The following is a 20,771-nucleotide window of genomic DNA, read 5'->3' on the forward strand; positions in this document are numbered from 1 at the left end:
TAAATGTCTCCCCGATTCCCCGGACTTATCAATTGGTCCTTGTTACATGAGACACGCTACGGTGAGCTCTTCCGTCATCATCAATTCCGAGTCTTCCATTCCGGCCGCTAGAATTAAGGTCATCGGTGTGATTACCGAAGCACGTGGAGAAAGGTCAACAGTGACCTCGGCGCAAGGTAAGATATCTACCGTGCCTCTTTAATACTACGTCCCCCAAATCCCAGACAATGTGATAACTCATCGTCATTTTAGTCTCTGTTTTCATTTATTCGCCATAAAAAATAATCGAAATGGGCGCTGCTTGTCCTCCGGCGACACAACCGCCGCCGCTGAAACCTGTTCCTTGCGCTTCTTCGCTACATCCGGCATTTTTCACAGACAAGTTCCGAAGAGCGCCGACTTCTTTGGCTACGGGATCGGTTGTTAGTCCCGTGACGCTGGGATATGTATATCAGGAAAGTGAGAGAAGGAAACCGAAGCTATGAGACCATAAATGGAGGATCGGAGACAAAACCGACGGGTTTATTTTACACATTTGGGTGATGAATACCCAGCGACAAAAGATGAGACGCCAAGAGTTTGAAGCGGTGGATGCTTACGACACTTTTACACGATTACGACAACGTTGAGAGATGGATTGATATGGGGGTATCAGTTTGATTGAAAAGAGGACTTTGTTGCATAATTATACCCTTTTGCCCGGGTTGTCCGTCCCATCTGTTCGCCTAGGAAATACACAGTTTCAAACGAGAAGGAAATAATTAAAAGGAATGGCTCCACGCTCACAAACCCTACCTTAACCAGACCCATTCTTGACAGCGATCACAATAGCCATGATGATGAGGAATACTACGAGTGCCAAGAGTGCCATGAGTTTGACGTTCTTCCACCACATCTTGCGCTTGAGGCCACGACTGCGCACGCGGAACTCTCGTGCGCTACCACCGAGACGGTCCGTCTTGTCAACCAGCAAGTCCAGCCTTTCGCCGCGCTCAAGAAGACTCTCAATGTTCTTGGTCATAATCCCCCTAACATCGTCGATCTCGCGCTTGGCGTTTCCGATAGCGTCGTCGCGACCTCCGCTTGTAGTACCGTATTCGATCATAAGAGACTTCAGTTCCGAGTTGAACGATGCTGCGCCGTAGTTGGGCATGTCGGAGAAGTCAGTGCTCTCGGGAAATTGCTGCAGGAAGCGCTTGCGGATTTCGAAGAGATAACCGAATGGTACGCGACGGCCGAGAGATGAGTCGGCGATGACGAGGAATGTTAGACCGCCTGCGGAAGGGTAATCGCGATGTTCAGATGGAGATTCGGAGACATAGTGGATTTGGTGTTGGCCGTGGGTGTAGGTGAGCTTTTGAGGGTTTGTGTGTTCGATCTTGGGGAGGATGAGGGAGGCGAGGGATGAGGTTTGGGAGGAGGCCGATGTTGTGCATTCTGAGAGGATCGTGGTATTGTGCGCGATACAGGAGCTGAAGATTGTTAGCTGCGTTTGTCAATATTGATGATGATTGACGGACTAGAGTAGGGGAGTTGCAGGAGTCGATGACGACGCCATGATGGGCGAGTCTGCGTCTGTGTTGATGAAGTGATTGAGTGGTGTTGAAGATGAAGGCGATTCAAAATGAAACCACAAGACGAGGCTGAAGAAAGAAATGGAAGCAAGGTAGCCAAGATAATTAACCCAAGTCAAGTCAAGTTAGAGTCAAGTAACAAGTCTACAATGACGACTCTGGTCGCGGCGTCTCATCGTCATTCCCCACTCTCATGCGAACACGCGGAGACCGGCGGAACGAATCTCCGTCTCATGGGAATTTTTTGAGACGGGTTTTCATATGATGGCAAGACTCGGTCGCATTCGCCATCGTGCAAAGACACGGTCATTTGACGATTCTTTTTTTTTTTCGTTTTCAAGAGGAGCATGTTTGGCTCACTCTTTTTGTTTTAATAATGAGTTTTTTACTCCGGGCTGGAGCTTTACGAGCTCCTATTGTTCCGCTGACGAGAAGGACGATATCAACCTCACCAAGACTTTCAAGAGTGCCACATGGTGCAACAGCTAAGAGGAAACATGGACCGAACAAGGTTGATGCGAAAATGGCTGGAGAGAAGAAGCCTGAACCTCCTCTGAAGCCAGTATGTTCCTATTTTCTTATTTTTGAAGACAATACTTACCAATTTTAGGTGACCAAAACTGATGAGAGAAATGATAAGAAAAGAATGAGATTCGGTATGGACAACAAGTCAAGTGGTCGACATGGAATGTTCCGATCAACTGTTTTGATGAAATTTCAAGATGTCATGAAAAACACTAGCAAATCAGCCGTGTCGGCTGCGGGTGTAGGGGAGGATGAACTCCATCAGCAAGCCTCCATGTTTATGAACGTGCTAGACTCAGCATTCGACATGGCCGAACAAAATATCACCGACCGAGTCAAGAACCCCCTATTCTGGAATCTTCGCGACGCTTTCATCTTGAAGGATATCAAGGGTCTCACAAATGAGATCCAGTACTCCTTTCAATCATTTCTCATTCGACAGCGCTTCTCAAAGGGCTTGGAGGAGAGCCATAAGCGACTTTTGGACTTTCGGTTCCCCTATGAGTGGTTCCCTGCGACGAGAGCCATGCAGCGCACGATCCATGTTCACGTTGGACCGACGAATTCCGGAAAGACGTATAGAGCCTTGAAAGCGTTGGAGAATTCGAAGCGAGGAGTTTATGCAGGGCCTTTGCGTTTGCTAGCAAACGAGGTTTATCAGAGACTTACGGCTAAGGGATTGCCGTGCGCGCTGTTGACGGGAGAGGAAGTTCGTTTGCCCGAAGATACAGATACGTACTTCACAAGTTGCACAGTCGAAATGGTTCCCTTCAATGACCGGTTTGATGTTGCTGTCATTGATGAGATTCAGATGCTAGCTGATCCGGACCGTGGCAATGCTTGGACAACTGCGCTGTTGGGTGTTCAAGCGAAGGAGGTTCACCTTTGTGGTGAGGAGCGAACTGTGAGTCTGATCCAGAGTATTTGCGCAGGTATCGGCGATAAGTGTATCGTACATCGATATGATCGCCTTAGTCCTTTGGAGCCCATGAATGATGCCCTGGATGGTGATTACAGTCGTCTCGAGAAGGGAGATGCGATTGTCGCATTCAGTCGTCTGAACTTGCACGCATTGAAACGAACGATCGAGAAGAAGACTGGACGACGGTGTGCGATTATTTACGGATCTTTACCACCTGAAGTGCGTGTTCAGCAAGCAGCGCTCTTCAACGACCCCGACAACGATTACGACTTTATCGTTGCCAGTGACGCTATCGGCATGGGTCTGAACTTGGAGATTCGGCGAGTTATTCTCGAAGCAGTCGCCAAATTTGACGGAAGTCATAACAGAATGCTCACGTACCCTGAGCTGAAGCAGATTGGCGGTCGAGCTGGACGATATCGAACCGTTCGTAACGCCGCCGAGGCTGGGACAAATGCCGACGTTGCTGTTGAGGAGGAGACAAAGGTTGGCTATGTCACAACAATGGATACCCAGGATCTCAGGTCGGTTCATCGAGCTTTTGGTGCCAAAGTCGATGATATCGAGGCTGCGTACATATCACCCCCGGCTGCTGCTATCGAGCGCTTCTCAACATACTTCCCCAAGGGGACACCTCTATCGTTTATCCTCATGCGCATTCGAGAGCTAGCGTCTGTGAGCAAGCAGTACAGAATCCACATCTCTCCAGATAAGCTAGAGATTGCCGATCACATCCAAGATATCCCTCTGACGATCTATGATCGACTTTTGTTCACCAACTTGCCCATAAATGCACGAGCTCAGAACGCAGTACCTGTTCTCCGAGCCCTCGCCAGGATCGTCGCCAACAGCGAAGACGGCGGACTTCTCAAAATCAAAGAAATACCCCTGGAGAACCTTGAGATCGACTTCAAGACGTTCAAGGGCACGTCAATGGAGTATCTTCACCGACTTGAATCACTACACGCTGCTATCAACCAGTATATCTGGCTATCCTACCGTTTCAGCGGCTTGTTCCGCGATCAAAAGCTAGCATTCCACGTCCGATCCCTCGTCGAAGAAAAGTTGATCGATACACTGGAGAGACTTGATTTCACAGAATCCGACCTCAAGGGCTTCCGATCTCGAAGCAGAATGGAAGCGCGCAAGACAACAACATCGCGTGAGGAGTTGGGAGAGACAGATCTTAAGAATCTTGAACAAGAGTCGGATGATACACCAATTGGAGATGAGCTGGACTGGAAGGCAGCTGCTCCGACGTCAGGATGATTGTATAGTATATGACATGGCATATGAACGGCGTTGGATTGGGACTGTATAGAGATGGGTTGGATGTATTATCATTAGAACAATGTATCATCACAGTTGTATAATAGAGAATGCGTACATGAAATATCATTGTAAAATTCCGCACGTGCCTTTGTTCTATATGAGTGTTTGTAACATGTTTGTCTGATGCTTCTGAGACATGCAGTGTGTGTATGCACCTTAGAGTTTAGGCAGCTGGTCTTTATTCGCCAATTTTGAAAAGGTAGCCTACAATATCAGGCAGCAGCCTCTGAATAGCCTTTGTCCTCCACTCGTAATTGACTTTTCGTTTGACCTATGAGTCAGATCATCTCCTTTAATAGTTGGTTGTGGTTGTTTGTCCAAGTTGTAGCCAATCGAACCTCTCTCCTGAATCTAGAAATTCAGGGACCGTAGGGCTCCCGGATTGCTCCACTTTTCGTTATTCAAGGGCACTGACCCCTGTCAGCAGCCTATTTAGAGTGGGCATCTCAGCTGAGCGAGGCTCTCCACTTTCTTTCACGCTGACATCTCTAGCTCCAAGCTTTAACTTCAACTCCTCATTGCTTCTCTGCAGACAATCTCTCTAGTACAGCCAAAACCGTTTCTACAGTCACAAACCAACAAAAACTGTCGGATCGTGTGTTTCACGACAATCACAATGGAGTCGTCGAGCGGTCCTCACCCCTCCTTCGCCAACAACGCTGTGCCATCTGCACCATACGTCCGTCGAGCACCCAGCCCGCCATTCATTCACATCCCACCGACAGGACATTGCGGAGTCTCCGCTGCACCCATCCTCCTCCCATCGTACGAACAGGTCGATTCGAGTCAGCTGACGGCCCACGATGTCAAGATCATCACACAAAACATGCAGCAGATGGCGACAGATCGCGCTGCAGATTGGTCCTACGAGCAGCGACGTGACGCCCAGAAGCTAGTGGACTTTTTGTACCTTGGTCCCAATAGCATCGCCAAGGATATCAAGTGGTTGCAGGAGGAGGGTATCACTATGATTGCTGTAGCGAGGGATGCGCGCATGGCGGGGGTGAAGCTCATGAGTGTTGAGAAGGCTGCCAAAACGCTCAACATTGAGGTCCAATACGTCGATCTGGAAGGCAACGATAAGCTGATCAGTTCGTTCCCCAACATTATTCGGCTGATCAACGACCATCTTCTATCCGTGTATCACAGCCAAGCCAAGGGTCGGAATAAGAACGGCGAACTCCTCGTTGATCCAAGCTCATTCCGCCGCGGCAAAGTTCTCATCACCTGCGAGACCGGTAACGACAGGTCAGCCGCCATCGCTGCAGCCTACATCATGGCAGTCTTTGGAAAGGACATGATAACTGCAGTTCAATTCATCAGCATCCAACGATTTTGCTGCGCTTTCGACGAAGACATCAAGCGAAAGCTGCAGTGCTGGGAGGACATTTTACGGGCGCGCTCACAAGTCGCTATGGAGCAAGCTGTACCCCCCAACGCCACACACACGAAGCGACACATTGACGATTTGATGGACACGAGTGAGGATCCTAACGACAAGGGGGAGTTTGCGCTGGATCATGATCGGTTCAATGGACGAGGATCGTTTGCGCCTTTCGTGGATATGTAGAGATCACGGGTTGATTGACTCGAGATAGAGTAAAGAGGCATGGCGTTTTGGACTGGTTTAGATACCCTGTATAATTATTGGCAATGACAGCTTTTTATAGCTGATGCATCTTACGGCAATGGGATTGTTTGTTTTGTATTCGCTGTTTCTCAGGTCTCAAAGATGTCGAGGGGTCTTCGGCTGTATTGCTTATAGAGCTAGACTTTAATCTCATACTATTGTCTCGAACTGTGCTTTGTTCCGCTTCAAATAGGTTGCTAAAGGATGAAAGAAGATCGAACCAAGGAGTTCCGGGTCTAGTCTTTGCAGCATTACTTGTGAGAAACAGAATATACAGGATGTCGAGGCCAATGAAGCTTAGTGAAGTCATAATCAGAAGTGAATTGTGTATTCCTCGTATCTCTTTCACCAATGCCTGAAAGCCGAGACTGTCCGGGGCTTGACTTTACCTCTGCCTAACCAAGACTCTTTGTTATAATAAATAAAGCAGCAATATCACTTCTTCTATGAAAGATGAAAGAACCTGTTATCTCGAGTCGCTTACTAACATATTATGAGCTGATTACTTACGCTGTTAAATCTGTGACTGACAGCTGTAGACACCTGGCAGTGAACAGACAACTCGACCCTGATGGGGCAACTAGTTCTTGAATCATCGCAGTTCATAAACAAACAGGTGTGAATTACAGATTGACACAGGAGTGTCAGTTGTCTGTCTTGGTTGTCTTTTCGGTCCCCTGATTGTCTACCATCTTCGCGTCCTTCATTCACACACTTCAACTCAACACTTTCTCATCCTCTTCTCACTCATTCTTGATACACACTTTGCTTTCATCACTTACACCAAGAGCTACAGAAACGGTACTTGGATCTCAGAGTTTTTTTTATCTTCACCTTGAATACTGAGTTGCTTTCGACCTGGCCCTGATCTCACGACGCGTCCTCAATACTCAACCTCGACACCACTACCATGGAGCATCTCAACAACACCACACCTCAGCCCCAAGAAAGACAATAGGATGATCTCTCTTGGGGAGTGAAGTGGATTATTCTCTGTGTCTTCAGCAACAACAACCGCTTCGCAAAAGTCACCAGTCTCATCTTGCATCTCAGTAACCAACAGGTCAAGGACTTCATGGAGATTTACCTCCGCGAATATTGCATGTGGCGGGCCTGGCAAGAGTGCATTGAGAAGATACCCAACGATAAACTTCTTGCACATGCTCTTGAGAAGAGACAAACTGTCGCAGAGCTCCTACGTGAACATCGTCCTCCTCTCTGCACTGACAATGTTCCAGACCAAGACAAACAAAAAGGCATCGAGTTTCTGCAGGGATTGAAGACCTCTGGTGTAGTTGAGGAGTTTTTGCAGTATACAGAGAATGGCCTGCTTGACTTTCTTCGACTGGATATCGAGTGGGAGTTCCTCCAGGATGCTATCGACAAACAACAGATGCTGGGTTCGTTAGAGCTTGGTTGGCTTGACCCAGAGAAAGTCGAGCTACTCGTGGCTCAGATTTCCGCTCCTGAACCACCTACCGGTCCATTCCTGCATCCTGAGCTGGGAGATCCTTTCTTGGGCACTGTCAAGAGAAGACTTACACCTCCACCGGCAGATGTCCCAGACGAAGACGTTCCGATGACAAATGATGGCTACGATACGGATGCGACACATGATGCAACTGAAGATAAAAGTGAAGACAACAAGCCGCGCGACAAAGGAAAACAACCCGCAGGCCCTGAACAACAAGACGAGCAAGCTACCAAAGATGCTCGACCCGGCCCCCTGACGTCCCTCATCCCAGGACCGCTGGGTGAAGTACCTCTTCCATATCAACGAAGCATCTTACAAATGGCCTCTCAGAGATATTACCACCAAGCCTACACCAATGTGTTTGGAAGAGCAGTGTCTACTCTTGTAGAGGAAGAGAGACCACCGCACGCGCAAGCCTCAGCGTATTGTCCTTCAGGGTTTCACTTCCTTGCAAAGCAAAATCAGGTTCGTGGTATTATCGGTCCTGAGGGTCAAGGAGTGGGAAGGCGATCTATGCATCGAGGTGATGCTGAGCGTGGAGAGGGGTCTGCGAGACAGGAGGCGAGAGGGAATGCTTCATTGTCGACTGGAAGGGCGTCTGGTGCGCCTCGACTTTCTCGACGGGGCTTGGAGGCTCAGACAGTTTTGACATCTCATTTTGAGGATGCATTTCTGACTAACCCAAGGCACGACTACGTCATGAATCAGTGTCAGAAGCCAGTCTATTTGGAGCAAGTCCCGCATACTGAGCATGATATGGAACATGAACAACAATATCCAACCTTCACACCCGCCCCTGAAGAAGCACCTTTGCCATTCACCCAAGCAAGTGGTTCAACACTTGAACCCAATCAATACTCTGCACCTACAATCCTGGGCCACACAGCCCCTATCGACAACTCTACACCATCTGAACAACTTCGCCAGATGCTCGACGCGAACTGGTCCGGCTTTCTCAAGAAGAAGGGAAATAAACCAACAGCGAACTCTGTTACCAGACAGACAAGAGCATCTCAAGACATCGAGAGCGACGCAGAAGCTGATCCCATGACCATGCCGATCGATCTCCCGGAGCCCGAGGAAGATGCCGATTACAATCCGAAGAAGAAAATGCCCAAGAAAGCTGGACGAGGAAGACCGAGAAAGGCTAGTCTCAAGAAGAGGGAAAGTGAGGGAGGGATGTAGTTGGAGGTACTGGGGACTAGTAGTTATGAGGTGTTGCTTAGACTGGAGGCGATGGTACACAGGAGCTAATTAGGATATGTGGGAGTTGGATCATGTACTTTGGCATTCGACAATGAATTGGTCTATCAGCTTTTATTCAGGGGGAAACGTCACTTGGTGATTAGATAGCTTTGTGCGAGAATGCAATGAATTGGTTATCTATGTACATGTTGTGTAACAAAACTCCGGATCTTAAAACAGCTTGTAAATCTAAACTTATCAAGCATCCTCCTAAGCTTACAAAACAGCCTCCTAAACTTATCTCAACCTTTCTAAACCTTTTTGCAACTTAGGATTGAGATCCTAAGCTTTTTCGAAACTCCTCTAAGTTTCTCAAAACCAATTGTACCCGATTTGATACTGTTGGCACTGGTACTGCGGCATCGCAAAAGAATACTGTGCCGCTGGGAGAGATTGGCCGAAGAGCCCCTGATCCATAGATTGAGTGGGGACCTGGGGACGGGGTTGGTAAAAGGGAGCAGCCTGAGTATAAAGACTCGGGGCTGGAGTCTGGAATAGATTCTGGCCGTAAAGTTGGCCATCATCTCCGTGAAATGGAGCTTGAGACATGAAAGCAGAGGTGCTTTGCTCGGTCCCCAGGGCAGCAGCCATCTCAGCAACCATCTCAGCCGCAGCCTTCTCAGCAGCCTCCCTAACATCCCTCTCGCGCGCCTTCTGTAACGCCTCCTGAAGCGCCACTTTGTCTCGTTGTTGAGCCTCCTTGTGGGCAGAAAGCCGCTTTGGTGGTTTGGCGACACGCTTGGGGCTCCGCTTTGGCTTCCCTTTGGCGGCAGCCCGGGACTTCTTGGGCCGGGATGCCTCGTTGAGCTCAGGAGTGACACACTTGAGGGCATCATTCGAGGCCACGTCGGCATCAAAAGCGAATTGAGGATCCGGGTTATGGGGCTTTGTGCCCTCAGTAACAACAGGAGAGGGCCCAATGTCAGAGGCAGGGCGAGTCACTTGCCCTTCTTTGCCCATGGGTAGTTGATCCTGAGGAACCAAGTTACTTTCCTCAGGGATGGCTGGTTCCAGCACCTCCGAAGGAACAGGAACGGGAAAAGCCAGGGTCATGTTGACACTGACATTGGGGGAGGGGGGAGGGGATGGGGGTGAACCCCAAAGAGTTTCATCCTCGGGACTCTCACCCGACGAGTCAGGATTTTGCTCAGTTTGCTTAGCCAGATCAAGAATCTCCCGAAGAGGCTCGAACGCATTCCACCAGTGCTCATTTTCCATCTCAAGATCGATGGCTGAAGAAGGTGTAAGTGTAGGTGGAGGTGTCGTCATCTTGCTAAATTGAAACAAGGAATGACAATTGGGTATAAGTAGGAAAAAGAAAAAAGGTTAAAAGTGTCTTGGTCGTCAGGTAATACTAAGTAGAAGTTGTTCAAGTTGTAATACAATTGTCAGTATCGAAGTGATGTCTGAAAGAGTAGAGATGAACTTGAAGATATTAAGGGGAAGAATAAGAGACTATCGAGAAGGGGGACACAGGGATATTTATAGGCAGAATTGAAGACTGTCTGAGAACAATGCCCTATATTCATTCAGTTGTAGCCCTGTGATAGTGTTTTATGATTTCACGCTTGAGTCTATTGATTTGAGTCATTGATGATAGAAATGGAAGCACATGGATGGCAAAAACCTACGATATCACTGCATTGTTCCAATAACATCAAGAAATTATTTCACGCAGAACTCTCTTTCTTTTGCCGCTTAGGTGAAGAGTAAACAACACAGACAATGGAGTCAGCTCCCCCAGGCTATGATCCCAAGAATCATCATCTATTCGTTCACGGTGAAGCTTCTTGGGTTGAGTCACTGATAGAAGTATCGAGAGGCTATGGGAGGCGAATCCAAGTATATCATGGTTTTGTTCCAATGATCACAAGACATTAATTCACGCAAAACCCTTGCGCTGAGCCGCAAGAACGAATGAAGCCGACAGGGCGAAATAAAGTACGAGGAGGAGGCAATCGATGACCATCATCTATTCGTTCACGGTGAAGTCTCTTTGGTTGAGTCACTGATAGAAGCTCCGAGAGGTTAAGGTAGGCGAAGCCGAATATGTCACGATGTTTTTTCTAATGATAATAAGACACCCTGAGCCCTTGCCCTGAGCCATAACAGTGAATGGAACAGAGAAGGGAGACTACGTGAGTGAATTTTTTGATAGTGGGATATTACTCTACGCTAAACTCTCTTACCTCGAGCAAATGGAGGAAATGAGTCGACACGGGGGGGCAGAGAGTCTATCGTGTGAGCCTCATGCACCAGTAATGGTGGACTTTAATTCGCCCTGAATATCACAGAGGTGAGTGCCCTCCCAACATGATTTCAATTTGATAAAAGCTTGACATTAATACAAAAAGGAGATCTACAGAAATCTACCATCATAGGGAAGCATACCACAGTCTTGTAGGAATGAATGGAAAGCAGAATACATCGTCAGAAATTGATTTAACAGGTTATAAGTGAGGCACTACGAGGTGTGGTTGAGCTGCAGACTTGATGTTGATAGTTCTAACCAATAACATTCAAAACATTCTGAAGGAGTGATGGTCTTAGAGCCTCACTACTTTAAAATGTTGGTGAAGCTTAATACTGGGGCAACGAATCAGGGCTGTTTATTTGGTTCTTATATACTATAAAGTTCCCTGCGTGAATTTTCCGACTTGCTAAACTTTTGAACAGCTGAACTTTCGTTAAAGCAGACTCTATGTGCTCCGCCTCAGCTACATAGATACACCCCGAGAGTAGATATCGACCCGAGCAAGCATATGACCCCCCGTAAGGCCAGTATAAGAATGCACGGTGACAGGCAACTTTGATAATTGTATGGGATGACATTTCCTGCTTTAGAATTGAAAGTAATTTTGGTGCGAGCACATGGACCATGAGAGGGTTTCTACGGGCTTCTTTGACGTCATAGATTCTCAGTGAAGAATTGCATGCCCAATATATGCGATTTCAACCTTAACCTTGGCCAAAGAGGCCTCAGGCATGAGCAGTCACCCTGCCTGGAGAAGGCGAACGGTAGAGACCAAAGAACACACTCAGATGAGGGCTTTGCAGACACTTAAAAATGGTGTGTAAATATTGAGCGAAGCTGAGATGGTTTGAATTGAGATATGCGGGAGAGCCTCTCAGGGGTTCTCCTATTATACTTGTAGTGGATATGCGTCCCAACGAGAACCGTATGTGAGGCTCTGCAAATGTGGCTCCCTCCCAATGGGACATGCAGGTACCAAACCTTACTAGAACTGCTATTCGATATCTGCATAAAATTGTATAGAAGCATCGCGAGGTGCGTGTGCTCGAATGGTTTGATACTGCGAAACAGTGTCTGTGTGTACCTTGCTTCTGTTCGCCTAGTGTTTGCTCCATGATTGTGGCTAGTTAAAGAATAAAGAAAATAGAAACAGCGTGATACTTGATGGAGAATGTAGCGGACTCTTGCTGTTACACTAATGCAAGCATCCGCGCAAACAACCTCCCTCAGTAGCCTCCACCTCAAGGCACCTTCCACCTCCGACAATCCTTTTCCTGTCTCTCTGGTATTCAATCGTCAGAAATATCAGTACAGGGCTTATTCCTCTCTTCCTTTGATCGCTCTCTCAATGCAAATGTATCTTCATCCTGAGCAGTAACTAATCCACGCTTCAACATGTCGGATCACGAGTACATCGACACTGATGACGAAGACGATCGATATCGCCTCATCGTGAACCCGTCGAAGCCTCGAAAGATCACGGAAAAGAAGCTCCGAGACCAAGCTGCTCTACAAGCGCACATAGAAAAGACACAGAGAGATGCCGCAAGGAGTGCCGCTCCTTTCAGCGATCCTAGTAAACAGTCCCTCGCCCAGCTCATGAACCAGAACGAGAGCCACAAGATCATCGCCTCGCCTCGAGAATACCAGATTGAACTGTTCGAGCGCGCTAAAGAGAGAAACCTCCTTGTGGTGTTGCCTACAGGTATGTTTCGCTACCAATCTGGAGGCTCGCTAATAGAGTAGGTACTGGCAAAACACTCATCTCCGCCTTGCTGCTACGACATCACCTCGAACAAGAGCTGGAAGCTCGAGCCATCGGAAAGCCCAAGAAAGTCGCCTTTTTCCTAGTAGAAAAGGTCGCCCTCTGTGTTCAGCAACATGCAGTCCTCAGCTGCAACCTCGGGGCCCACCCTGTCACCAAGTTCGTAGGCCATATGAAAGGCATGACGAAGACCAAAGAATACTGGGATGAGAAGTTTGGCGAAAACATGGTTGTGGTCTGCACTGCTCAGATCCTCCTCGACTGCCTCACTTGCGGCTTCATCACCATGTCCCGGATAAATCTTCTCATATTCGACGAAGCACACCACACAAAGAAGAAGCACCCGTACGCTCGAATTATGGATGGGTATTATTGCAAACACGAAGGCGAAAAACCTCGCATACTGGGAATGACTGCTTCGCCTGTGGACGCGCGCACCAAGGACGTGAGAGACACTGCCCTGGAGCTTGAGAGGTCTCTTGACAGCCAGATTGCAACGATTTCAGATGAGGTGCTGATGGAAACCATGCACCGAAAGAAGCAAACCGAAGAAACTGTCAACTACAGCAGGCCTGAAGCTCCCGATGATACAAAGACGCATCTATGGGAGCAGATCTTTGCCCTAGTTTCTCGCAACGAACAGTTCAAGCTGTCGCTCGAATTCACAAAAGAGGCCTCGTCAGTCCTCGGTACTTGGTGTGCGGACCGATATTGGGAGCTCGCAATGACAGATCTCGAGACTGAACGGCTCGCAGCCAGAACTAGTCGGGAATTTGTTGGAGACATTGCAGTAACAAGAGCAGATCTAGCAACAGAGGCCGTCCGGCGTGTCCAGGAAATTGTTCAGGCTCACAAGTTCGGTGCAATCGACCCAAAGGCCGAAGGGCTCTCGGCCAAGGTGAAAAGTCTCCATGAGATCTTGTCGCACGCTTTCACAATGGATGGCACCAAGCGTTGCATTGTTTTTGTCGAGAAGCGATACACAGCCCGTTTACTTTCGGATCTCTATAGCCAACCTTCCATGAGGATCCTAGGAATGTCTGCTTCATACATGGTGAGTAGTAGCCTTTCGGGTTGACTTTGCTAATAATTGCAGGTTGGCTGTCAATCAACCAATTCGAGCTTCGGCACCATGTCGTTTCGAGAACAAGTCCTGGCTCTCCACGAATTCAAGCGCGGCAATACCAACTGCCTTTTCACAACACCTGTTGCAGAAGAGGGCATCGATGTTCCAGATTGCGACCTTGTTATTCGTTTCGATCTCTACAACTCCGTAATCCAATATTTGCAATCCAAAGGACGCGCTCGACAAGCACGCTCTCGATATATCACCATGATGGAGGAGGGAAATTTGACACATATTCGAAGTGCGAAACAAGCATTGAGAGATTCACAAGCTCTGGAGAAGTTCTGTCTCTATCTTTCTGCTGACCGAAAACTTCATGATGATTTGATAGACGAGGACATGGAGATGATGGTTGAGCGCATGCAGCATCAAGTGTACAAGATACCTTCGACGGGCGCACGCCTTACGTTTCCCGCCAGCCTTGAAATCCTGGCCAGATTTGTTTCTCACTTGTCAACTGACAGCTACGCCAAAGTTGAATACCAAGTACAGAAGGTTGGCGATCGATATCTAGCTGACGTGGTCATGCCATTACAGTCCCCGGTCAACTTTGTGAAGGGTACCCAACAGCGTAGCAAATTGCTGGCCAAGTGTTCTGCAGCATTTGAAGCCTGCAAGATACTGATCAGAGACAAACATGTTGACGGCAATCTTCAGCCGACATTCAAGAAAAAGGTTCACGCTATGCGGAACGCACGGCTAGCTGTGAGTTCAAACAAGAAGGCTGACTACGACATGCGATTGCGGCCAGAGATTTGGGCTGAACGAGGGGAGTGGACTGAATGTTTTGCGACTACAATCACCATCAAAGACGGGGACGCCCTTAGGAAGGCAATAGCCGGAAAGTCGTTGATACTTCTCTCGCGCAAGCCGATCCCGAAACTGCCAGGTGTTCCTCTATTCTTTGGCAATGGAAATTCCTCTATCGCTGAATTGACGCCTAATCAGGATGCTCTTCAACTCAGTCCTGAAGAAGCTGATGGATTGACCAAATTCACTCATCGGGTATTCGCCGATGTGTTCAGCAAAGAATACGATACCACGTCCGACCAATATCCATACCTCCTCGCACCTTATGCCGACAGTCCCCAATCAGACACTCGATCACATATTGATTGGGATGTTGTTAATCTTGTGAGCAAGAACGAGGTGCTCGAATGGGAGAATGCGCCAGAAGACTTCTTCGTCAACAAGCTTGTGACTGATCCATATGATGGAGGACGCAAGCTTGTCATCAAAGGTATCGACAAAACGAAGAAGCCATCCGACCCAACACCCGAAGGAGTCCCCGAATCAAGAAGCAGAGCTTATAGGTCTGTGGAACCGACAATCATGCAATACAGTAACAGTCTGTATTATAAATCTCGCCAAAGGGTGAAGTGGCGAGATGATCAGCCTGTGGTCAAGGCAGAGCTTCTTTCCTTGAGACGAAACCTTCTGGATGAGTTTGAAGTTGACGAGAAGGTCAACATGGAGTGTTTCATCATTCTGGAGCCTCTCCATGTGTCCCCTGTAAGTTGAATCCCAGCCTTGATGCTTGTCTAATTTTCCCAGCTACCTATCGATGTGGTCTCTATGGCCATGGCATTTCCAGCAATCATCCACCGAATAGATTCCGTCCTGATTGTGTTGGATGCATGCAATCTCCTTGACCTTGAAATTCCACCAGAACTCGCACTAGAGGCCATGACCAAAGACAGCGACAACTCTGGGGAGTATGACACAGAACAGATCAATTTCCAAACAGGCATGGGCGACAACTATGAACGGCTAGAGTTCCTCGGCGACTGTTTTCTCAAGATGGCCACCACGATCTCAATCTACACACTGATGCCTGACGGAAATGAGTGCAAATACCACGTTGAGCGCATGCTTCTCATTTGCAACCAAAACCTCTTCAATCATGCGGTTGATCGCAAACTCCAAGAGTTCGTCCGATCCAAGGCTTTTGACAGACGAACATGGTACCCGGATCTTCCACTCAAGAAAGGAAAGGCACCGAAAACTTCGATGAAGCATAATCTGGCCGACAAGACGATTGCAGACGTATGTGAAGCTCTCATTGGGGCAGCATACCTCACAAGCAAGGCCAGCAACATGGATCTGGCTGTCAAAGCCGTGACGCGAATGACCAAGTCAAAGAACCACAAGATGAAAGCTTTCAAAGATTACTATAAAGCCTACAAGGTGCCTGAGTGGCAGGAAGGTAATGCGTCCGCCTCTCAACGCAGCCTTGTGCAAAAGGTGGCACAAGCTACAGGATATCGCTTCAAGTCTGCACAGCTTGTCCAGAGTGCATTCAAACATCCTTCGTGGCCATATGAGTCTGTCCCAGATTATCAGCGCCTCGAATTTCTGGGCGATTCACTTCTCGACATGGCCATCGTCGATTATCTCTATCAAAACTTCCCCAGAGCAGACCCTCAGTGGCTGACGGAACACAAGATGGCCATGGTATCGAATCAGTTCCTTGGATGCCTCTGCGTTAAGCTTGGTCTGCACCAACACCTACTCTCCAGCACATCGAGTCTTCTCAGCCAAATCCGCGATTATGTCGTCGAACTCGAAGTTGCTGAAGAAAATGCTCGCAAGGAAGCGAAAGAAGATGGGACTCCCATGCGCAAGGACTTCTGGCTGAAGGTGGACTCGGCACCCAAGGTTTACGCCGATGTGATTGAAGCTCTTGTTGGAGCCATGTTTGTCGATACCAAGTACAAATTTTCGGTCGTCGAGAATTTCTTCACCAAGTTCATCCAGCCATATTTCCAAGACATGAGATTATACGACACTTTTGCGAACAAACACCCAGTCACTTTTCTCTCCAAGAAGATGCATCAGGAATTTGGTTGCACAAACTGGCGCATCAGCGCAGAGGTTGTACCATGCAGTGCAGATCAAGGCATGGCGGCGCTGAAAGATACCGAAATGTGCGCTGTTTTCATGGTGCATCAAAAGGTTATCGTGGATGACACATCTGAGAGTGGGAGGTATTCTAAGCAGCGTGCCGCGACGAAAGCGCTCGAGATACTTGATTCGTTTGGTGAGGATGTTGAGGCGGCGAAGAGGTTTTTGGGGTGTGATTGTCAGCTTGGAGGAGGGGATGTTGAGGTTGATCATGGAACAGCTGTTTGAGCTGAAGTCGGCACTAGAATTGGAGGGCATGTGTTTCAGAGACATAAAGCGCTTCATAGCGTTAGAAGCGTAGACAAAGATCATAGAGCAATTAAAATGTTGCGTTGATGTGTTCTTGGTCCCCTGAGTGCATCGCTGAGAGCCTTGATTGAGCTAGCTTCTCCTCCGACCAAGGCTCCAGACATGATAAAATATCTCATATCCAAAGTATCATAAGAATTAATCCATTGCGACTTGTATATAATCCCATTCATAACTATTTGGCCCTCTCAGGTACAATACTAGAGAGCCCCCGTCTATCAGGCATCACATACCCATCCCTCGCCTCAACACTCCCCCACAACTGCGGCGAATAATACACAAACGGTAAATCCTCAAACGCCAAACCCGAATTCCCCTTAATAAACTCCTCAAACCCCATGTCTTTCCGTCCCGCCAGTGCAATTTGGATCTGCTGTACCCAGAACATAGCCTGTGTCAAACCAGTCCATTTAGCAATCTCGAGCGCCGTTGACGAAGCTAGCGAAGCATCACCGCGTTTTGTGCTCGTAGCGGTAGATTTGGTCTTTTCTGTAAGACGGTTGAATAGGAAACGGATGAGACTCGCGTGGCTGGCGACGTTGAGTTCGGACTCTGGGATGAGTTTTGCTTCGTCGACGAGGAGTGCTGCTAGAAAGTCTAGGTCCTCAGGGGGTGGGAGGTCTGTATTCGTTGAGCGGTGGTTCATGGAGTTTATCATTTGTGAACGAGCGAGGTCTTTTCTTGCTTGTGATGGTAAACCGAAGATATTGGGGAGAGGTTTCTTGTCGGGGTTGACGAATGTCATTCGAGCGGCGATGCTCTCCCACGTTGATTGGGAGTAATACTCCCTCCACTCATCACCCTTAATGTCGAACAGAGACTTAAACGCCTCGTAAGTGGTAAATTGGCTTTCGGACGATTCAACCTCCAAGGAGCGGGTATAGGCGTGAATGATCTGAATCCAGAAATACGCCTGTGTCTCAGAGTACGGAGGAACCGAAGAATCCGAAGCCCTCAAACGCATAGTCGAAGACTGCAGTGCTTCAAGAGCCTGTTTAACAACCCCTCCCCGTCTAAGCTTTGACGAAAGAGTCTTTTGAACCACCGAAAACGCAAATCGAGGCAGCCGATCAACATCGTTCACAGCTTTCTCTCGCAAAGGCGCAGAAGTGGCCTGCTTAATAGTGGGAAGAGGCTGTAAGTCAGGAAGACTATAGTGATCCCGAGCTAGCTGCGAGAACAGCAGGTTCTTGGAGTAGTATGATCTCCAGAGGCCCGAGTTCATGAGATGGGGTGCTGAGAAGACGATGTCGGCGTAGTCTTCTCGAGAGGGGAATTTGTCGAGGTGTGCTTTTGCTTGGTATTCTATTGCAGCGACTTGTATTTGATGAAGCCAGAATATCGTCATCGTTCTAAATAGTCAGTCATCAGAAATAGGGAGTGGATGGGTGACATACTTGTGCGCTGTGTTGCGAAACCTCTCAGGATTTCCCTCCCGCAGCCGATTCAAATGCTTCATAAACTCATCAGCACACTCCAACAATCCCAATCCTTTACCGAAACAATCGTGCATGACGAAGAAACCCGCCCTGAGATGAGTGAAATGATCCCACTCCTCCAAAGTTCCATCTAGAAACGATTCCCAGAACGTCTTGGCATCAGCACTCTCAGCATTAGCCGTTCTAATCCTATTGCGAAGTTCCTCTTCACTCGGCCCTTTCTCCCTCTGTTCAATCTCAGCTTTCGTATCCTTACCTGCGTTCTTCGGTTTCAACGTCTTTCGTATCTCATCCATGACGTTATGAACCTGGCAACCCCATAGGGCACTTAGACCAGAATTATCCAGGATCTTTATATCGAGCTTATCAGCATATGGCTTGATCTCAGCTTCTATCTTAGCCTTTAGTTCTTTTACGACTTTTGGTCGTTCTTCTTCCGAGAGGAGGTCTTGTTTGTTGAAGATGATAAACATGTGCTTTGCCTCGTATTCAAGCATCATATTCATTCCCATGCGGAGATACTCAAGCGAGAACTCAACACGATCAGGATCTGCGTCGGTGCAGCTTTGAATGAATACTAGGAAGCGATCTTGGGCCATGTAGTGTCGTATGAGAGGACGAATGGCATCACAGCCTAGATTGTTAGCTGAGATCGTGGGCTACAGAGGATAGCTTACCTCCAACGTCCCAGAGGGTAACTTTCTCTCCATCAGGACAGTCTATAGTCTCGACATTGAAGCCAATTGTCGGAAGGGCCTGCACAGCTTCATTAAACTTGAGTCTGTATAGAAATGTTGTTTTACCGGATGCGTCATTGCCTAGAACGAGGCCGACATGTTCGCGGCCTCCGCCCAAGAGCCAACGAGCGATGCCTGGGACATTAGCATTGAAACGACCACTGCTTACAATAAAACTTACGCATGATTATTGAGGATTGAATTGAGTTGAAGATTAAGCAGAAACAGAAATAACAGGCTCTTTTATATGTTATTCAAAGTCGCTGCCTTGAAGTGGGGAGCTGAGATTAGACGTGGCTTCAAGAATCTGCCTTGCTCTTCAGCTTCTCAAAATAACTACGCTAAGTGTCCACTCCAGCCCCTCAGATTCTAGTTCGGCAACGAGGTAATGCTTTACAGTCTTCGTGAGAGGATTGAACTATACTATTCATTTCCATGCAAATCTAGTCCACCATGCTCCAGCCTTGGGTATCAATCCTAATCCATAGACCCAGCAAGCGCAACAGCACTAAACCTCAAATCCTTACCCTCCCTCTCCAAAAACTTCAACGCCCCCAGCGCCAGGCCCTTTGGACTCAGCACATCCTCGTTATCCTCCAGATCGCCTCGTCGGATAGGTCCTTTTCGCCGTCCGTCGAGTTCCCACAATCCACCGTCTGTGCCCTTGGCGAAGCATACGTAGTGTAGCTCCACGTCGTCTTCTGCAGCGGGCGCGGGTGTGTCGCCTTGTGTAGCAGCTTCTTTATGCGCAGTCGCGAGATCAGGTGTCGTTTCGAGAACTTTTGCGCGGCCGTGGGGATCAAGAGGGATACTCTTCTTGATCAATACATCAAGCGTGGAATCCTCCTCTACCAGACGTTAGCCTCATTCTTTTCCCCCAGCAAATAAACATACCGATGAAATTTCGAGCATTTCCATTGCTGACAGCATGCAACAAGCCCATCAACCCACAGGCATTCCTGATTGTCTGCGGCCACCAGAGCACAGGCTCCGTATCCCCCTTGCCCTTGTACTCATCGGCCAGACTATCCTCGGCCATGCGGTGACTCTCGTACACAGCGCTAACAGGGAACACGAGCAGCAGAGCGAGCGCGGGGCGGGGTATAAAGGCGAGCAGGTCTGGATCAGTGAGGGAGTAGACGTCGTGCATTGCGAGAGCGTTTGAGACGCCGAGTTTGTGGATGAGGGTTGTCATTAGCTCGGGGTTGGCTTCGAGAGGGATGAAGGCCGGGCGGGAGTCGGAGGGGTTGGGGTCTGTTGTTGAAGACATTTTGACGGTTGCTGGCGTATCTTGCGAGGTTGTAATGGTGTTGAGATGTGTTGGTGATTGTTAAGCTGCTGATGATGGAGGGAAGAAATGCCCCACGTTAAGTTGGCGGGGTGGCTTTACTGATGACGTCGCCTAAACACCTCACTAGCCTTACGGCCTGTATGGCATCCTCGGCATACCAACGTTTTTGGTCAGCACTGTAACGATTGCGCTATTGTTTGGGTTATGCATAAAGCCCCCATATAAAAAGTTTCAGAATTAATAA

At 48.3% G+C, this 20,771-nt stretch overlaps 8 protein-coding genes across 8 annotated transcripts; 4 read left to right on the forward strand and 4 right to left on the reverse strand.

The window, feature by feature from the left end:
- Positions 1 to 160: 160 nt before the first annotated feature.
- Positions 161 to 1,778, reverse strand: FOXG_09088 (vesicle-associated membrane protein 7). The gene is made up of 2 exons (XM_018388124.1): positions 1,521 to 1,778; positions 161 to 1,472 (listed from the first exon to the last, which is right to left on the reverse strand). Exons 1-2 carry the CDS (start codon positions 1,556 to 1,558, stop codon positions 797 to 799), a joined length of 714 nt encoding a protein of 237 aa, XP_018246133.1. The 5' UTR covers positions 1,559 to 1,778; the 3' UTR covers positions 161 to 796.
- Positions 1,779 to 1,836: 58 nt separating this feature from the next.
- On the forward strand, positions 1,837 to 4,438 carry FOXG_09089 (uncharacterized protein). The gene is made up of 2 exons (XM_018388125.1): positions 1,837 to 2,136; positions 2,185 to 4,438. The coding sequence occupies exons 1-2, from the start codon at positions 1,951 to 1,953 to the stop codon at positions 4,288 to 4,290; spliced, it is 2,292 nt and encodes a 763-aa protein (XP_018246134.1). The 5' UTR covers positions 1,837 to 1,950; the 3' UTR covers positions 4,291 to 4,438.
- Positions 4,439 to 4,801: 363 nt separating this feature from the next.
- On the forward strand, positions 4,802 to 6,156 carry FOXG_09090 (uncharacterized protein). The gene has a single exon (XM_018388126.1). The coding sequence runs from the start codon at positions 4,970 to 4,972 to the stop codon at positions 5,921 to 5,923; it is 954 nt and encodes a 317-aa protein (XP_018246135.1). The 5' UTR covers positions 4,802 to 4,969; the 3' UTR covers positions 5,924 to 6,156.
- A 902-nt stretch (positions 6,157 to 7,058) lies between these two features.
- FOXG_09091 (uncharacterized protein) lies at positions 7,059 to 8,642 on the forward strand (the record flags this gene model as incomplete). The annotated part of the gene is made up of 1 exon (XM_018388127.1): positions 7,059 to 8,642. The coding sequence occupies one exon, from the start codon at positions 7,059 to 7,061 to the stop codon at positions 8,640 to 8,642; it is 1,584 nt and encodes a 527-aa protein (XP_018246136.1).
- A 372-nt stretch (positions 8,643 to 9,014) lies between these two features.
- On the reverse strand, positions 9,015 to 9,971 carry FOXG_09092 (uncharacterized protein; the record flags this gene model as incomplete). The annotated part of the gene is made up of 1 exon (XM_018388128.1): positions 9,015 to 9,971. One exon carries the CDS (start codon positions 9,969 to 9,971, stop codon positions 9,015 to 9,017), a length of 957 nt encoding a protein of 318 aa, XP_018246137.1.
- A 2,380-nt stretch (positions 9,972 to 12,351) lies between these two features.
- Positions 12,352 to 17,083, forward strand: FOXG_09093 (uncharacterized protein; the record flags this gene model as incomplete). Its single annotated transcript, XM_018388129.1, has 4 exons — positions 12,352 to 12,661; positions 12,703 to 13,775; positions 13,818 to 15,359; positions 15,402 to 17,083. 4 exons carry the CDS (start codon positions 12,352 to 12,354, stop codon positions 16,977 to 16,979), a joined length of 4,503 nt encoding a protein of 1,500 aa, XP_018246138.1. The 3' UTR covers positions 16,980 to 17,083.
- Positions 17,084 to 17,181: 98 nt separating this feature from the next.
- Positions 17,182 to 19,421, reverse strand: FOXG_09094 (uncharacterized protein; the record flags this gene model as incomplete). Its single annotated transcript, XM_018388130.1, has 4 exons — positions 17,182 to 18,412; positions 18,458 to 19,133; positions 19,177 to 19,371; positions 19,418 to 19,421. 4 exons carry the CDS (start codon positions 19,419 to 19,421, stop codon positions 17,236 to 17,238), a joined length of 2,052 nt encoding a protein of 683 aa, XP_018246139.1. The 3' UTR covers positions 17,182 to 17,235.
- Positions 19,422 to 19,713: 292 nt separating this feature from the next.
- On the reverse strand, positions 19,714 to 20,506 carry FOXG_09095 (ubiquitin carboxyl-terminal hydrolase L3; the record flags this gene model as incomplete). Its single annotated transcript, XM_018388131.1, has 2 exons — positions 19,714 to 20,084; positions 20,131 to 20,506. The coding sequence occupies 2 exons, from the start codon at positions 20,504 to 20,506 to the stop codon at positions 19,714 to 19,716; spliced, it is 747 nt and encodes a 248-aa protein (XP_018246140.1).
- Between the last annotated feature and the right edge of the window lie 265 nt (positions 20,507 to 20,771).

Source organism: Fusarium oxysporum, chromosome 9, assembly GCF_000149955.1.
Source record: "Fusarium oxysporum f. sp. lycopersici 4287 chromosome 9, whole genome shotgun sequence".
NCBI lineage: Eukaryota > Fungi > Ascomycota > Sordariomycetes > Hypocreales > Nectriaceae > Fusarium > Fusarium oxysporum.